This window comes from Equus quagga, chromosome 12 (assembly GCF_021613505.1).
Source record: "Equus quagga isolate Etosha38 chromosome 12, UCLA_HA_Equagga_1.0, whole genome shotgun sequence".
In the NCBI taxonomy this organism is placed as follows: Eukaryota; Metazoa; Chordata; class Mammalia; order Perissodactyla; family Equidae; genus Equus; species Equus quagga.
This window is the reverse complement of record NC_060278.1, coordinates 83,454,496-83,469,429: the sequence shown is the minus strand read 5'-3', so window position 1 is coordinate 83,469,429 and position 14,934 is coordinate 83,454,496. Positions and strand designations below refer to the sequence as shown.

At 55.3% G+C, this 14,934-nt stretch overlaps 1 protein-coding gene across 1 annotated transcript in view; it reads right to left on the bottom strand.

Moving 5' to 3' along the window:
* Nucleotides 1–11,922, bottom strand: part of RSPO4 (R-spondin 4) — a 35,945-nt gene extending 24,023 nt beyond the window's left edge. Inside the window, exon 1 of the mRNA XM_046678035.1 lies at nucleotides 11,844–11,922. Within this exon, the coding sequence (XP_046533991.1) occupies nucleotides 11,844–11,922 (79 nt within the window). The remainder of the gene's footprint in view (nucleotides 1–11,843) is intronic.
* Nucleotides 11,923–14,934: the final 3,012 nt, after the last annotated feature.

The following is a 14,934-nucleotide window of genomic DNA, read 5'->3' as shown; positions in this document are numbered from 1 at the left end:
TTAAGCAGCTTTGCAGTTCAGTTGCGCCCCCTGCATCTGCCGCCCACCCTGCCCCCAAGCTGGGGAGCAACCCGAGGTCCTGACTGGGTGGCTCCCTAAGTCACTCAAAGCTGAGAACAGGTGGTGAGTCACAGTGACATCTGTCCAGGCCAGGCCCCCAGACCAACTGTGCAGCCCCAGGAAATGGGGAGATGGGAGGCCGGGCAGGCGGGAGCCCAGGTCACACAATGGGGTTTGAATCCCAGCGCTGCCACCTTGGCCCTGGGAGACCCTTTGAACTCTCTGAGCCTCATCTGCCAAATAGGAATGATGCTCTCTGAGGGTGCCTGGAGGGCAGAGGGAGGTAGTGACCCACAGGGCACCTGGCTGCGGGCCCGGCTCATATGCCAAGTACTCACCAAGTGGGACCCAGCTGTATCCTATATGCTGCTCTGGGTTTAGCTCGCCAGTTCCTGGCACAGAGAAAAAGATCCATGGCTTCAGAGCCCCAGCCTGGCTTCCAACCCAGACTCTGAAGGCTGTGGGAACCTGGGCAAGTGACGTCACGCATCTGGGTCCTACTTTCCTCTTCAGTAAAATGGCTCCAGTCTCCTAAGGTTGTGGGGAATGCACACCAAGCACCTGGCACATAGTAGGTGCTCAATAAACGGTGTGATGCCAGTGGGAGGAGCTGGATGGAAGACGGGGAGACAGGCACAGTGTGTGGTGGGGGTGGCAGGAGCACAGGAAGGTGGGGGCTTTGGCCATCTCAGCTTGACCTTGGAAACCTCTCGTCGCCCTCGGGCACTGTCGCCACCAAACAGAAATCCAGGTGATCGGAGAGACCTGGGCTCACACGGGCCTGGAAAGTCTGCACCACTGTCAGCGGGTCTCAGTTTCCTCATCTGCAAAATGGGAACCATAATCCTTCTGGCCCAGTTAAAACCAGCTGGAACCGAGCTGAGCAGCTGCAGCGGGAGATGCTGTTCTCTGTGAGTTCTGGCAGATCCTCCGAGGGACCAGGACTGCAAATGGGCAGAACCAGCCTAACGTTGCTGTGTGTCTGCACCTGTAGGACCCTGTGCTACCCGGGTCCTCGTGTTAAATCATTTCACACCCACCACAGCCCTGCAAAGCTGGGGCTACCCCTACCCCATTTTCATGGATGAGAAAACTGAGGCTCAGAGAGGTGAAGTGGTTGACCCAAGAACTCACAGCGAGGAGTCACATGGGATGCAAACTGGACACCCAGCTCCTAACTGCTGGGGGCCGCACCACCCTGGTGACCTGTCGGCCCCTCCCTGCTGACTCCTGCCTGGTGGCTCTCCAAAATCAGAGAAGTGCCATGGAAAGCTATACATCTCTCGGGGCCCAAGGCCCACCAGAGAGGGGCCCCAGGCTGTTTCCAGGGACAGACAGGAGTCACTCTCTGTGACATCAGCGGGCCAAAGTAGAAGGAGAGAGGCACAGCTCAGCCACCTTCAGCCTGGAACTCTCTGCACTGCAGGAGGGAGCCCTTCAGACTCCCCAGACCTTCACTAAAGTGGGTTTATGCACAAACGTCCTGAGCCCCTGTTTCCTTTTCCTTCTTTTGCGGGGGGGGGGGGGGGGGGGGGGGGGGGGAGGATCCTTGATGAGATAGAATAAGACGACCCACAAACAAGGGATGCAGCCAAAGCAGCCCTGGGAGAATGTCCGCGGTTGGCTGGGGATGCCCAGCCCGTGTGGAGGACTTCGAGCCCCGGCGGGGACCGCTCAAGCCAGCCTCACCTGTCTCCAGGGGCAGGGGTCTCCCGCTGACGGCTCTGACTCTAACATTGAGACCCCCTCTGTTGGCCTGCCGCCTCCATCATTCTGAGGCCCCCAGGGACAGGGGCCGGCTGACAGCAGGCATTGAACACTTGTGCAGACTGGGACTCGGTGACCCAGGGGACCATCAGGAAGGAGGCGAGCAGAGAAGCAGAGAAGCACATTTGCGAGCTCCAGGAGTGACCTCAGGAAGGGTGCGTTGCTGTGTCAGGACTTTGCCCCAAGGAAGAATCGCTCATGGGAAGCCAGGTCCGTCAAGGAAGAGAGAACCAGGGGCTCACACACGACCTTCTGATGAGCCCTTCTTATAAAGACATTTTATCAGATCACAGAGCCCAGACCATCAGGCAGAAGGACCCCCGAAACCCTCAAGGGATGTGACCACGTGAACAGCGTCATAAGTGACGATTTCTATTCTCCAAAGGAAAGAGTTAGCAGATGGGCGTCAGACTGAAGAAAGAGATCTTCAACATCAAAAGCAACAGGGGTTAATACGTAGGGAATACAAGGAAGTCCTATACATTGACAAGAAAAATTAAAGAAACCCAATAAATAAGATATAATAAAAAAATGCAAAAACTAAAAAACCAAATAAAAAAATCAAAATAACAGGAATAAAAGTTGAACAAAAATAATTAAAATTAATCACAAATTCAAAATAAAATAGCATTTAAAAACTAAATTAAATGATAAAAATTGAAAATAACTTAGAAAAATAAAATGTAAAATAAAAATACATTTTAAGGTGATTTTAAATAAATTACATTAAGATTAATAAACATAAAATAAAACACAATTTTAAGTAAAATTAAATTAAATGAAAAATGAAAAATTTTGAGTCAAATAAAAAATCAGCAATTTGTAACAGTTTAAAAAAGAAAGAAAGAAAAAATACAACACAAGAGCAGGGTCTTTCAGGACTGATGCTGCTAATGTGCTATGAATTAAGGAGTCTGATGGACCCAGATGTCTGTCAGTGGGGGCAGGGGAGGAGGAAGGAAGACCATGTCCTCAGGGCAGCATCTGACTGGGGTTTTCCAGCCCGCCGTGGACATCAGCTCCACCACGGTCCTCTCCACAAATAGCCAGCACATCATTTATACATTTATAATGTGCCAGCACCATACACACACACACACACACACACACACACACACACACACACACACCCTTCCAGCCTCACTGGAGTCCTCTGAGGTCCACTCTCATAGAGGAATGAACAGAGGCTTAGAGAGGCTGAGTCACCGTGCCACGGTCACACAGCACTCAGGACCACCCCATCCTCTGAACCTGGGCTCCTCAAAGTAACCTTCTTTCCACGAGTTAGGTCTGCTGGGGATGTTCAAACTGAGGCAGGGGCATGTCCGATATCAGGCTGGAACGTTCTGGACACTAGAAAGAGCCAACCCTCCATGACGCACGACCATTGTCACCACTGACTAGGCACCTACTGTCTCCCAGGTGGGGTACAGGCATCATCTTCTCCAGGACAAGCGTATGATGTAGATGCTCTTGTGGTCCCGTCATACTGAGAGATGGCACTCCCCCAGGCACGGCAGTAGCACAGCTGGGAGCTGAGCCCAGGCCTGTCACAGCCCAAACCCCACACACCCTGGCTCTGGACACCTCAACAGTCGCTAACTGAGTGCTCCCTGTGTGCCAGGAATGCGTTTCAGGCCCCATTTTGCAAATTAGCCAACTGAGGCACAGAGGGGAGAGAAGACGTGCCCAAGGTCACTCAGCCAGTGAGCAGCAGAGCTCATGGCCTTCGTGACAGCCTGCCGGCCTCCCGCTGCTCATTGGGGACGTGTGAGGGCCAGCTGTGCCCACTTGCCAACGCCAGAGCAGTCTCTGGAAGGGCAGTCTGACATTCCTTCCCTGTGTGTCTCCGCCCCTGCAGATGTGGGCACTGCTGTCAGGCTTCAGGGAAAGTGGAGGCTTCTGGCGAAAGAGAGTGGTTTGCCCCTGTGATCTGGGTCCCCCAGGCTTGGGAATGCCTTTCTTTTGAGCTGGTGAAACAGAACCACCCCTCCCCAGCCTCCTCCCCACCCCACAACAGTGCAGTGGATTCCCCACCACGGGCCACAGAGCGGCGACCCTATGAATCACGTGGCACCACTACAAGAAACCATCCCAGGGCGGGCGGTGGTGGCCCAGCACGGCACAGCAGTGCCCGAGAGGAGCCAGCTTCACTCACGTGGAAGTCATGGGAACTGCTGGGAACCAGAACCTGAAGGAAACCCCAAGGCTGGAGCTGAGGGCGTGCGTGTCCTGGATGGTGCTGACTGCCACACAGGGCTAAGAAAGCACGCTCTGGCCCACGGAGACCTGGGGGCATATCTTGACCTTTCCCCGTCCCGGCTGTGTGCCCTTGGTAAGCTGATTGCCCTCTCTGAGCTTCAAGGGCCTCCTCTGTGGAGTAACAGGATCAAAGCACCTCATGGGCTATTACATGGATGAACTGGGAGAAGGCCCAGCATATACCCAAGCTTTGGGACCAATTGCTTGGGTTTAAATGGTGGTTTTGCAAAACTAACTCTGCCAAGCTATCAGATTGAAACATATGAAACTGCTAATATTTTGCTGTTTTCAACGTACAAAAACGGCAATTTCATATACTTCAACTAATGCTCCTCTCTCTTAATTCAGTTTCCTCCTCTGTAAAATATAGATAATAACAGTCCCCTTGCAGGTTGCTGTGAGGATTAAAGAAGGCTGAGAGGCAACTGAGCTCAGTAGTTAGAGCTTGGGCTCTGGGACCAGGCAGGAGTTGAACCTTGGCTGTGTGACCTTGGACAAGTTACTTAACCTTTCTGTGCCTCAGTTTTCTCATCTGTAAAACAGGAATAATAATAATAGCACCCACCTCACGGGTTTATCAGAAGAATTTAATCCATTCATATGTATAAAGTACTTAGAACAGTGCCTGACATTGTTAAATAGATAAAATAACACAGGTAACATGTGACAGAGTGAATGCTCAACCATAAAGTCAAATCAAAAAGAGACTTTTCTAAACCTTTGATGCTGGTGAAAATTAAGAATTTTTAAAGAAAGAAAGAAACATATATATATATATTATCTATCTATATATAATTGATACATAGATGAGGAGTGTGCTCCTGGATGTCCACCGAGCCCAGGGCCATTCTGCATCCTGATGGGGGCCACAGCCCGAGGCTCTGAGGAAAGGACTGGTCTCAAGGCCACAGTGGCTCAGTGTCTGGCCCGGGCCTCCACCAGGTCCAGGCTGGAACCACACAGCCCAGCCGCACACCCCACGTGGCCCCAGGGAATCTGGAGGCCTCTGGTTATGCAAACCCTCTGCCGACAGCCTTCCGGCTGAGCGCCCTCTCAGCTCCATCCTCTCATCTGAATTCACCCCAGACCCGGAGAGAGGCAAAGCAGATGGAGCATTACCAAGTCTCACGGGGGAACTGAGGCTCTGAACCAGACTTCCAGGCTCTGCAGCAGGCTGCCTTCGTCCACCTATCCAGAAGCCTCCTCACCCACGACCTCCCCGGCACCCTCACTCCACCCCAGCCGGGGGACCTCGGGTGAGGCACTCCCCTGCTTGAGGCTCCCCTTTTACAGGTGTTGGTCTCAAAGGTCTCAACTGGCTTTTTTGGCCCTAAAGTTCCTATATTCTCCAAGCCCTCTCCAGAATGCTGGAGAGAAAAGGAACGCTGAACTGCTCCGCACAGTGTAAAATGCCGTGCAAACACGGCGGGGGTTGATGGCAGCACCAGACAGGTTTTCTGGAGAAGAGCACAGTAGTAGGATGTGCTCCTGTGGTTCTGGGCTCAGGAAGACCCGGGTCACACACACATTGGCTATGTGACCTTGCACGAGCCACGTCCCCCTCTGGACCAGCCTTCCTCTTCTGCAAGGGGCGAGGGGACGCTGTATCCACCGGCAGTGCTGGGTGAGGATCAGTGTGAAAGGCCAGGCGGGTCGGTGCTCTCCAGCTGCCCAGGCGGGGGGCGGGGTCTGACACAGGAGGATGTATTAGGGCCCCGGAGGATCATTCCACCTTCCAGGGGCTAAAATCCACACACCTTGGGAAGGACCCAAGTGCCGGATTCAGGGCCATTAGGAAAAAAGCATATGAACTAAGGGCCCGCAAAATGTGTTGGGGGCAGCTGCTGCGTATTGAGGCAATTTGGCATCACGTCTGAGCTCCAGAGCCAGACGCCCTGGGTTCACGTGCCTACTGCTGTGTGACCACTGGGCCTTAGCATCTCCATCTCTAGCATAGGAGTCCTCGGATAGCCGGCCTTGTGGAGATGTCATGAGGCCGGCTTTGGGCTCAGCTGAGACAGCGGCCTCCACGCTGCTTTGACAACAATAATAATTACATTTTCATATCAGTGCACACAGTACACATATGACACACATTTTCACACATATCCACACCCGTGTGCACACACATCCACACTTGCACACACATCCATATGCACTCTCACCCACTCACAGATTCACATATATGTGTAAACCCTAACACACTTCTCAAAATAACAATTACTCTTAACACTTGCAATGCACTCTGATATCTTCTAAAAAGGAGGCCGGCTGAGTGGCCCATGGGCCAAATCTGGCCTATGGTCTGTTTTTAAATGGGCTATGAGTTAAGAATGGCTTAATATTTTTAAAGGGTTGTATAAAAAAAAAAAACAAAGCAAAGAAGAGCACGTGACAGATCAAATGTGGCCTGAAAGCCTAAAATATTTACTCTCTGGCGCTTTACCAGAAAGGTTTGCCGACCCCGCTCTATTTTATTCTATTGTTTACTGTTGTGTTCTATTCGTTCCAGTCCACTCCATCTCATTCAAAAATGCTGTCTACACTTACTCAGCTGATGTCCCTGATCTGCTGATGGGTTACAAACCTCAACTTGAAAAACTGTGAATTAATTCGAGCTTCAATTTGTTCACTAGATGAAAGGATGGAAGGACAGAAGGATGGATGAATAAACAGCAGCCTGATAGACAAGAAGGGGCAGGGGGACAAAATGAGTCAGGTCACCTTATCCATGCGACGCCTCAGCCAAGCGACGCCCCCTCTTTGAGTCTCAGAGTCCTCAGCCACAACTAGGAGCACCTCCAACCTGCCTCTCAAGGCTGTGCCGGGGAGCAGCGGGGTCCTGTCCACAGCAATCTTCCTGGTGGCTCCGTGCCTGGCATGTCAAGGAAACCCTGGGCCCCCCGACGGCAGGGATGGTGAGCACATCTCTGCTGTCCTTGTCAACACCTAGTCCAGGGCCTGGTCCAGAGGACGGGCTCCATAAACGCTGCTTCGTGACGATGGTGATAGGCAGGCGGCATCTGGGGCCCTTCATCTGGGCTCTGGTCCTGTTGGCAATCGGACCACCGCTTCCTCTGGCCACACAGCTCCTCGGACCCCTCCCACCTGGCCAGCTCCTCCCCTCCGCTCCTCTCCTCTCCTGCTCTGCTCCACCTGGGCCTGACAAAACCCCACCCCTCTGATGAAGCTCTTCTCAGAGGCCTCCACCTTGAAGCCCTCGGCAAGTCACTCACAGGATTCATTTCTTTTTCTGTGCCCGGTCTCTGAAGCCTCCAGAACTCTGGGTGCCCAGCTCAGCTGTTGGGGGTTCCCAGGCAAGTGGGGCTTTCCTTTCGGAGCCTCATTTCCTTCGTGTGGGAAATGGGTGTAACACCAGGCAGTGTTACAATGAGGAGTCACAACCCATACGCAGAGCTCCTGGCACACAGCGGACCCTCTCGAAGGGGCCTCATGGGTCTCCTTTGGTGGCTGGATGGGGGCTGGGAAGTTTCCATCCACAGGAGAGGGAGGTGGGCTCCTCCCAGGGGTGGGGGACGTGTGCGGTGACAACAGCATCCCCTTTGAGCCCAAGCTTGGCTCCAGAACTGGCTGCAGAGGGAGAGGGTGGGCGGGCAGAGCTTGGTTTACTGAGCACCCACCGTGTGCCACCTATTCTGCTTCCCTTCTCTCAACCAGCCCCCACTTTATGCAGAAACCCACGCCCAGAGGGGCAGAAGCACTTGCCCAAGGCAGCATCCTACCGAGGCATGGGGCCACTCCCTGAGCCCTCCATGGGCATCATCAGCCCTCGCTCTGCCCTTTCTGAAGCCGTTTTCCCTTCCAGAACTGCCCTGACATGCAGCTTCACCTGGCTTCACCTGGGTGCCAGAGTTTAGGGGGACACACCTGGTTCTGTGCCCAGCCACGGCCCCTACCTGCAGACAAGAAACCCAAATCCTTCCCCGTCTCTGCCACCGCCTGCACCTCTGGGCACCCGCCTGCCAGGTCTCAGCTTCGCTGTCTGTGCACGGGGACAGTCCCGCCTGCCTGGCCATCCACGGCCGGCTCTGCAGTTTACAGAGAATCATGCTATTCACTCCACACAACAGGCCACTGGAGCGGGCGCTGCCACAGTCCTTTGACAGCTAAAGAAAAAGCGGTTCAGAGAGGAGGGAAGGGCGGAGTTGAGAGCCAACCCATGGGAGACTCTCGTCCCCCGAGTCCAGGGAGCGTCCCGCTCTGCTGTAAAATGGGAGGGGAAGGGGCTGAATCCTCATGCAGCACCTACTGTATGCCTTGGGCACCTTCCCTCTGGGACTGCGGTGGGTCTTCCTGGCCACCAAAGAGGCCGGCGCACCTGTTCCCACTCCACAGATGTGGACCGTGGACGGGAGAAGGCACGTGGCCTGCCCAGGTCACACATCTAGGCCAGGAGAGGGCTCAGGATGTGAACTGGGGCTATGTGAATTCCAGACCTCCGCCCTCTGCCCCGTGCTGCCTCAGGTCTAGAAGGATCTACAGGCACCACACGAATGTGGGGGGTCTCTCTCCTGCACCGAGCCCCCTCCCCAGGAGGCCTCGCACGTCAGCCATGGCCTGTCTTCTCCTCATCGCCACAATGGGGCTCCGGATCAGCCGGGGAGCAGACCCCTCACTCCGCCTGACTGTCCCACTGCCACGACACCTCAGCACGTTTCAAGAGAAACGTCCCCATTTGGTTTTGATTCATTTGTACTTACTTAATTAAAATGTTCTTTTGTAAGAGACACTTAAGATCCAAGAACCTTTCTCAAGTCTTGTCTTTCATTCTTTCTTGTCTTAGACACAGAAAAATTGGGTTTCATCAAAAAACAGTGACGCCAGAGCCTGAGGATGCGCGGGTCTGCGGGAGCCGGGCCCTGAGGGTGAGACAGCGCAGCCCAGGCAGTCGCTGGGCTCTGCCTGTGGGGCGGGGCGTGGTGGGCAGGTGGGGAAGGCAGGGGAGGGCTCACTCCACACGGGCAGCTCCTCCAGGGTGGGCCCCAGGGCTGTTCCCCTGGGCACCCCACAGTCCCCAACACAGAGCATGGCACAGTGGCTGCCCTGTGACACTTGTTGAATGAACAAGTAAAAGGAAAGAAAGGAAGGAGGAAGGAAGGAAGGGAGGGAGGGAAGAAGGAAGCACGGCTAATACCCAGGTACCTTGAGGACACATTCTCCCGCCAGAGTTAGACCACAACATCAAAGCTGGTAAGATCCTCAAGGATCTTGTGTGGGATTTTCCAAGCAGCTGTCTTATGAAAAATGGTCTCTGATGTGTAAGCAGTTTGGGAAAAGTCCTATTCTCTATCCCCAGCCTCTTTACCATGAAGGCTCTGATAAGTCCTGCAGTCAAGAAATCTGTTAAACTCAGCATTTCCCAAACTTATTTGGTCAGGACTCCTCTAACTACCTTGCACAACATGCTACAGGAAGGGGCTTTTCTACCCCTCACCCCCACTCCAGTGCCAATGGAGAAACCGAGGCTGTGGGCTGGAGCGGGGGTGGAGTCCACGAGCCCAAGGTCACACAGTACCAAGGGCCCACGGTGGGACTGAGATCCAAGGCTGTCTCTGTTGCACCTGACAGATAAAAGGAGCCAAGAGCCTCTCTCTGAAGATGCTGGGCTGGGCGTGCGCGTGTCCCAGATGCAGGAGATCGAGCACCAAACCTGCGCAGTGTCGGGACCAGCCTGCCTAACTCCGCACTGAGCAGCGGGGGAGCTGCCGGGGAGCTGGGGATGGGCAGGGGCTGAAATTTTTCCTTTTCTTTGTTCTTTGCGCACGTGTGTGTCTTTTTAGAACAAAGAAGCATCTTAAAGATCTTCTAAACCAGCTCCTCTTCAGATGGGGAAACTGAGGCTCTGAGAAGCTCAGGGGACATCTTCTCAGCGTCCTGCCAGATGGTTTGGGAGTCGAGCCTGCTTTGTGACTTACCTGCTGTGCAACCTTGCACAAATCAGTTTCCCTTTCTGAAGCACAGTTTCCTCATCCAGAAAATAAGCATCTCCCCCTCCCTCTGTGAGGCTGCTACGAGCGGCCAAAGGACACGATGGACGGGAACTGAGAATGACTAAGGCAAGTGCCCACCAGGAGCCTGTGTACTTGGCAACTCATTAACATACGCCCTAACGCATTCAGTCTCCCCCACATCTGCCCTGTGAGTTGCATACTTAAGATTATTATTCCTATTTTAAAGCGGAGTCAATGAGGAGAAAGTTTTTATTCTTTTGGTCTCTCTTAGAGCTGAGAAAGACCTTAGAGATCTTCTAAAAGACCCTCAGATGGGTAAACCGAGGCTCAGAGAGGCAGAGTGACTTCCCCAAGGTCACTCAGCTGATAACTGGGGAAGGGGGATTTGAACCCAGGCAGGCTGACTCCAGAGCCCAAGCACTTAACCTCTAAGCCAGGGCCATTCACAGAGAAGTGTCCCTAGGAAGTCCAAACTCCCCCAGCTCCCTGAAGCCCACCCACTTCTCCACTTCCTGGGTCCCTCTGCGCAGCCCCCCCAGCGTTGGAGCCCTTCTGGCTACAGTCTCCCTGTCCCACCCAGCCCCACCTCCCAGTTCTCCCATAGCCCCCTCCGCTTCTGCTCCACTGCAGAAGGGACCATGTCCATGCAGGGCTTTTCACGCAAATAGACTAGAAGCCCCCAGAGGCAGACTCTCGTCCTCTTTCCTATGTAACTCTGCTCAGACCTAACACTAGAGCCAGAAGGAAAGAGGACCCTGGGTCTTCTATTCACCTGCTGGACAACTTAGCGAAGTTACTTCACCCGTCTGAGCCTGGGCACCCGGCTTTAGAAATGGGATGACCCCTAGGTCATGAGGATGTAGCGGGATTCCATGAGACAGCGCACGGAAAATCTTTGGTGCAGGGGCGGGCGTTTGACTGTTGATTCTCAGACTGGCACCCAGAGGCTGAAGGGCTGCCGGGCTCAGGCAGGAGACTCACTCACCAGCTTGCCCTCCTTAGCCCCACCAGCTCTGCCACCGCCGGCTCTGCAGGAACAGCCTCAAACCCACCTCCTGGGGATGTTCTGACTCTCGCAATGAGGGGCAGTGGCATAGGACCCTGAGGTGAGGGTCCAAGGGACCCCTGGCTTCATGCCCCAGGTACATTTAAGGTCTGAACCTTGGTTCATCTTCCTAGTGGCCAGACGAGGTCAAGATGGAGAAACTGAGGCTCTTGGAGGGGCTGGACTTCTTCCAGGTCAGAATAAATGGACTTGAACTCAGGTCTCAGGTCTCCGAGAATTCACGGAGCTCACCCAAGGGGGACTGCAAGGATCAGTGACTTCTCGGAGGCGACCTGGTGAGTCAGGGTTGGTAACAAGATTGGGGCATCTGGACTCCCAGTCCATGGCTCTTTGTCACCTCCTGGCTCAGCATGGATGCTTGGGATGGCTTCTAAGCCACTAACTCTGTCCCCTAGTCCCTGTGCCCTCCAGCCTGGCACCTGGGCTTCCTGTCTTTGCACAGAGCCACCTTCCTTCCTCCCAGCAACGCTGCTACCATAGGGAGTGGCATCGGTGAGAAAGCCCTGCCAGCCCCCTTCCTCCTTGGAGAGCCTCCTGGGTCTAGCTCGCTCACTGGGTGCCCTGGGGCCTCAGTGTCCCCATCTGTGGAGTGGGACCGACAGCTCTCTGGAAGAGTCAGTGGCCCCGGCTCTGGGCACCAGGTAGATGCCCCAAGGGCCATCCCCCTTTCTGTCCCGCTGCGCCCGCCCAGCCCCCTGCCCGGCTGCCCCTCGTACCTTGCTTCTTCCTTCGGTTCAAGGGCAGCATGTCCACGGCGTGGGCGACGAGCAGCAGCAGGCACAGTGGCGCCCGCATCTGGGCAGCCTGGTGCGGGGGCGCGCGGGGGTCCCGGCACCCAGGCGGCGCCCACAGGGGTTCCCCGGGAGGCCAGACGGCCGGGCGGCGGCGCGGCGGGCGCGGGGGATGCTCCGCGCGCATCCGGGGACGCGGGGTCCGTCCCGCCGTCAGGGACTCGCCGTCCGCCCGGGGGCCGGCCGCCAGGTCCAGCGAGGGCGTTGGCGGAGCCGGGACACGGCCCCGCGGGGAGGAGCCGGCGCGGCGGGGGCGGCGCGTTAACCCGCGCGGGCCGGCGCGGCGGGCGGGGGTCCCCGGCCAGGGGCCAGGAGGTCTGCCTGTCCCGCAGTCCGCGGTCTGGCGTCGTTCGCCCCCTGCACTGCCCTGCTCACACTCCCACCGCCAGCCAGCCAGACACAGGTACAGACCCCCCGGCCCCGCCCCCAACACGCAGGTACAGAAGCGGGGACGCCCAGGGACCCCCAATCTTCTGCTCTCAGCACCTCCCTCAGCACCACTCCCCGCCCCCGGGTTTTCTTTCTCCTCCTTTCGCTGTTTCTCGTTTCCCCTGCGCCCTTACGGGCCACTCCATCGCTCCCTCTGCTTCTCTGTCTTTGGGTCTGTCTTCTGTTCCTCCACTCGCGGCCTCTTCCCTCGACCCCCGTCTGGTCTGTTCCCTCTCCGCCCTGTCTGCTTCTTTCAAGAGGGTCCTAAGTCTCTTCTGGCCGCTGACCCTGAATGTTTCCGGCCAAGCCTGGCGGGAGCCCCTAATCTTTGACTCCAAGTGACCAGCACCTCATAAATTCGCTTGTGAAGGGGCCGGGGACCTGGACTGTGTTTCCTCCAACCTCATCTGCAGGACTGGGAGCAGCTGGCTCGGTTTAACCCTTTCAGAGCTAGATCCCTCCTCCTACCCCTCCGACGGCACCTTCCAGCCTCCTGTCGCCTGCCCACTAAAAACAATAACAGTAATAGTAATGCTTGCGATCATTTTGGAGACCTATGCGCTTGGCGTTGTGCTGAGCACTTTACACATAATAGAATCTTCAAAACAACCCAGCAAAGCTCTGTTCTGATTAGCCCCACTTTACTGGGAGGAGAGGGACTCAGAGGCAGAGACTTGCCTAAGGCCACGCAGCTGGTCAGTGGTCTGTCTGGGTCCAGGGCCCGCCCTCTTAGCCACTACTCGAGTCGCAGAGGAACTGACCCTTGACACTCTTGCTGAACAATTGTCCTTCCTTTTTCCTATGTGTGTGGGTTCGATCCAAAAGAAAAGGAAGGTAAATGCTGTATCTCCTTCTCTATCCCCTTCTCCCCATCCTTACTGAGTCCCCCCAGTGCAATGAGGACCTTGGAGGGCATGTCAGGGGGAGTGAGGCAGCCCTGGCCTGGCCGTTCTTCTGTGGCGCTCCGTGAACACTGGCAGACAACATCCTGGGGTCTCTGTGGAGTGTCAGACCCATCCCACCCAAATGGCTCCATTTCACAGATGGGGCCACTGAGGCCTCGGGATTGGGGGTGTGTAGCTCGGGTAGCCCAGCAAATCTAGGACTGAGGTGGGATGGGCATCCAGGTGTCCCAGCATGGTCCCGCCATCATGGCCTCCAAAGCTGTCTTGTTCTGCCTTCTCTGATCTCAGTCTTCCCCACCACCCTACCCTCACCCCTTTAATCCCGCAGATCTCAACTCCTTGCAGTATTTCACAAGCAGCTCCAGGCTGTCGTACTTCTTCGGAGCCTTTCACATGTGGCCTCTCTATGGAATGTTGGCCTACACTCCATCCGCCTTGTCCACTCACTCCTACAGGACCCAGCTCTGGAGGGTTGCCTCCTGGAAATGCGCCTCATCCAGGAGGCCTTCCCTGATTCTCAGGCCGGGTCCAGGGCCTCCTCTGGGCTCCCACAGTCTCTTGATCACAGCGTTGATAAACTATACTAACTATAGATGTGTCTGTCTGTCCCTCCTTCTAAATTGTCAACTCTGAGGCCAGAGATAAGGTCATGTCTGGGTCTCTGGAGCCTAGCACATGGAGCAGGGCGCAGTATGTTTGTAGACTGAATGAAAGAATAAATGATGAGGTCTCCAGGTGCAGGAGTCTCCTGGCTTATACACGGAATTCAGGGACTTGGAGACATAAGGTGACCCCTGAAGATCAAGCTTTAGGAAGCTGGAAAGTCAGCCCCTGCTCCACTGTCCCCAGTCCTGAGGGTTCCCCCAGGTGAGCAGGACGGCCCCCAGGCGAGCAGAGGGGAGCAACATGCCTCGTGAGTCGTGCAGAGGCTGGGGCCACTGACAGCCACCCAGCTCTGCGGACGGCGGCCTCTCTCCTTCTCCCCACCCGCTCCCTCTGCTCCAGCTACTCAGGCCTCCTCCTGTCTCTCAAACTTGTCGGCTGTGCGTCCCCAGCAAGGCTTTTTGCTGTTGCCTCTGCCTGGATGAGTCTTGCTCAGATATCCTCAGGGCCTGTCTCTGCTCGTTACCTCCTCAGAGAGGCCCTCTCTGAGCACTCCAGATAAAATACCACATCCCTTCTCTGTATCCCCTCATCCTGCTGTACCCGCCCTGGTACCAGGCACTGCCTGGCCTGTTCATGTTTGTCACTTGCTTGTCTGTGAGTTCCATGAGGCCAGGAATCTTCTGTTTTCTCCCTATGGCTGGCACGTAGAGTGCTTAATGAATATTTGTGGAATGAACAAATGAATGAATGAGTGAGCAGCCGCTCACCCTTTGATTCATTGTGGCCTCTCAAGTGTCTCCTGCTCTCGGGGGTCAGTTTCCCCGTTTGTTCAGTGGCACAGAGGGGATTTTGTGTTCTCTGAGAACCCTTCCAGTCCTTTCAGAATCCAATATTTCTAGGGTTCTAAGAGCCAGAATCCCACCCTGCCCTGAGGTGCTCAGAGGGTCTTGGGTTCTCTGTAGCTCCAGGGGGCTGTCTGGGTATCCTAGCCTGCCATCCAGTTGCCCTCCCCCAACATAGGTGCCCAGGGAGGACATGGAAGCCGGTGGTGCTGACGGCATCCCCAGGAGGTGTGC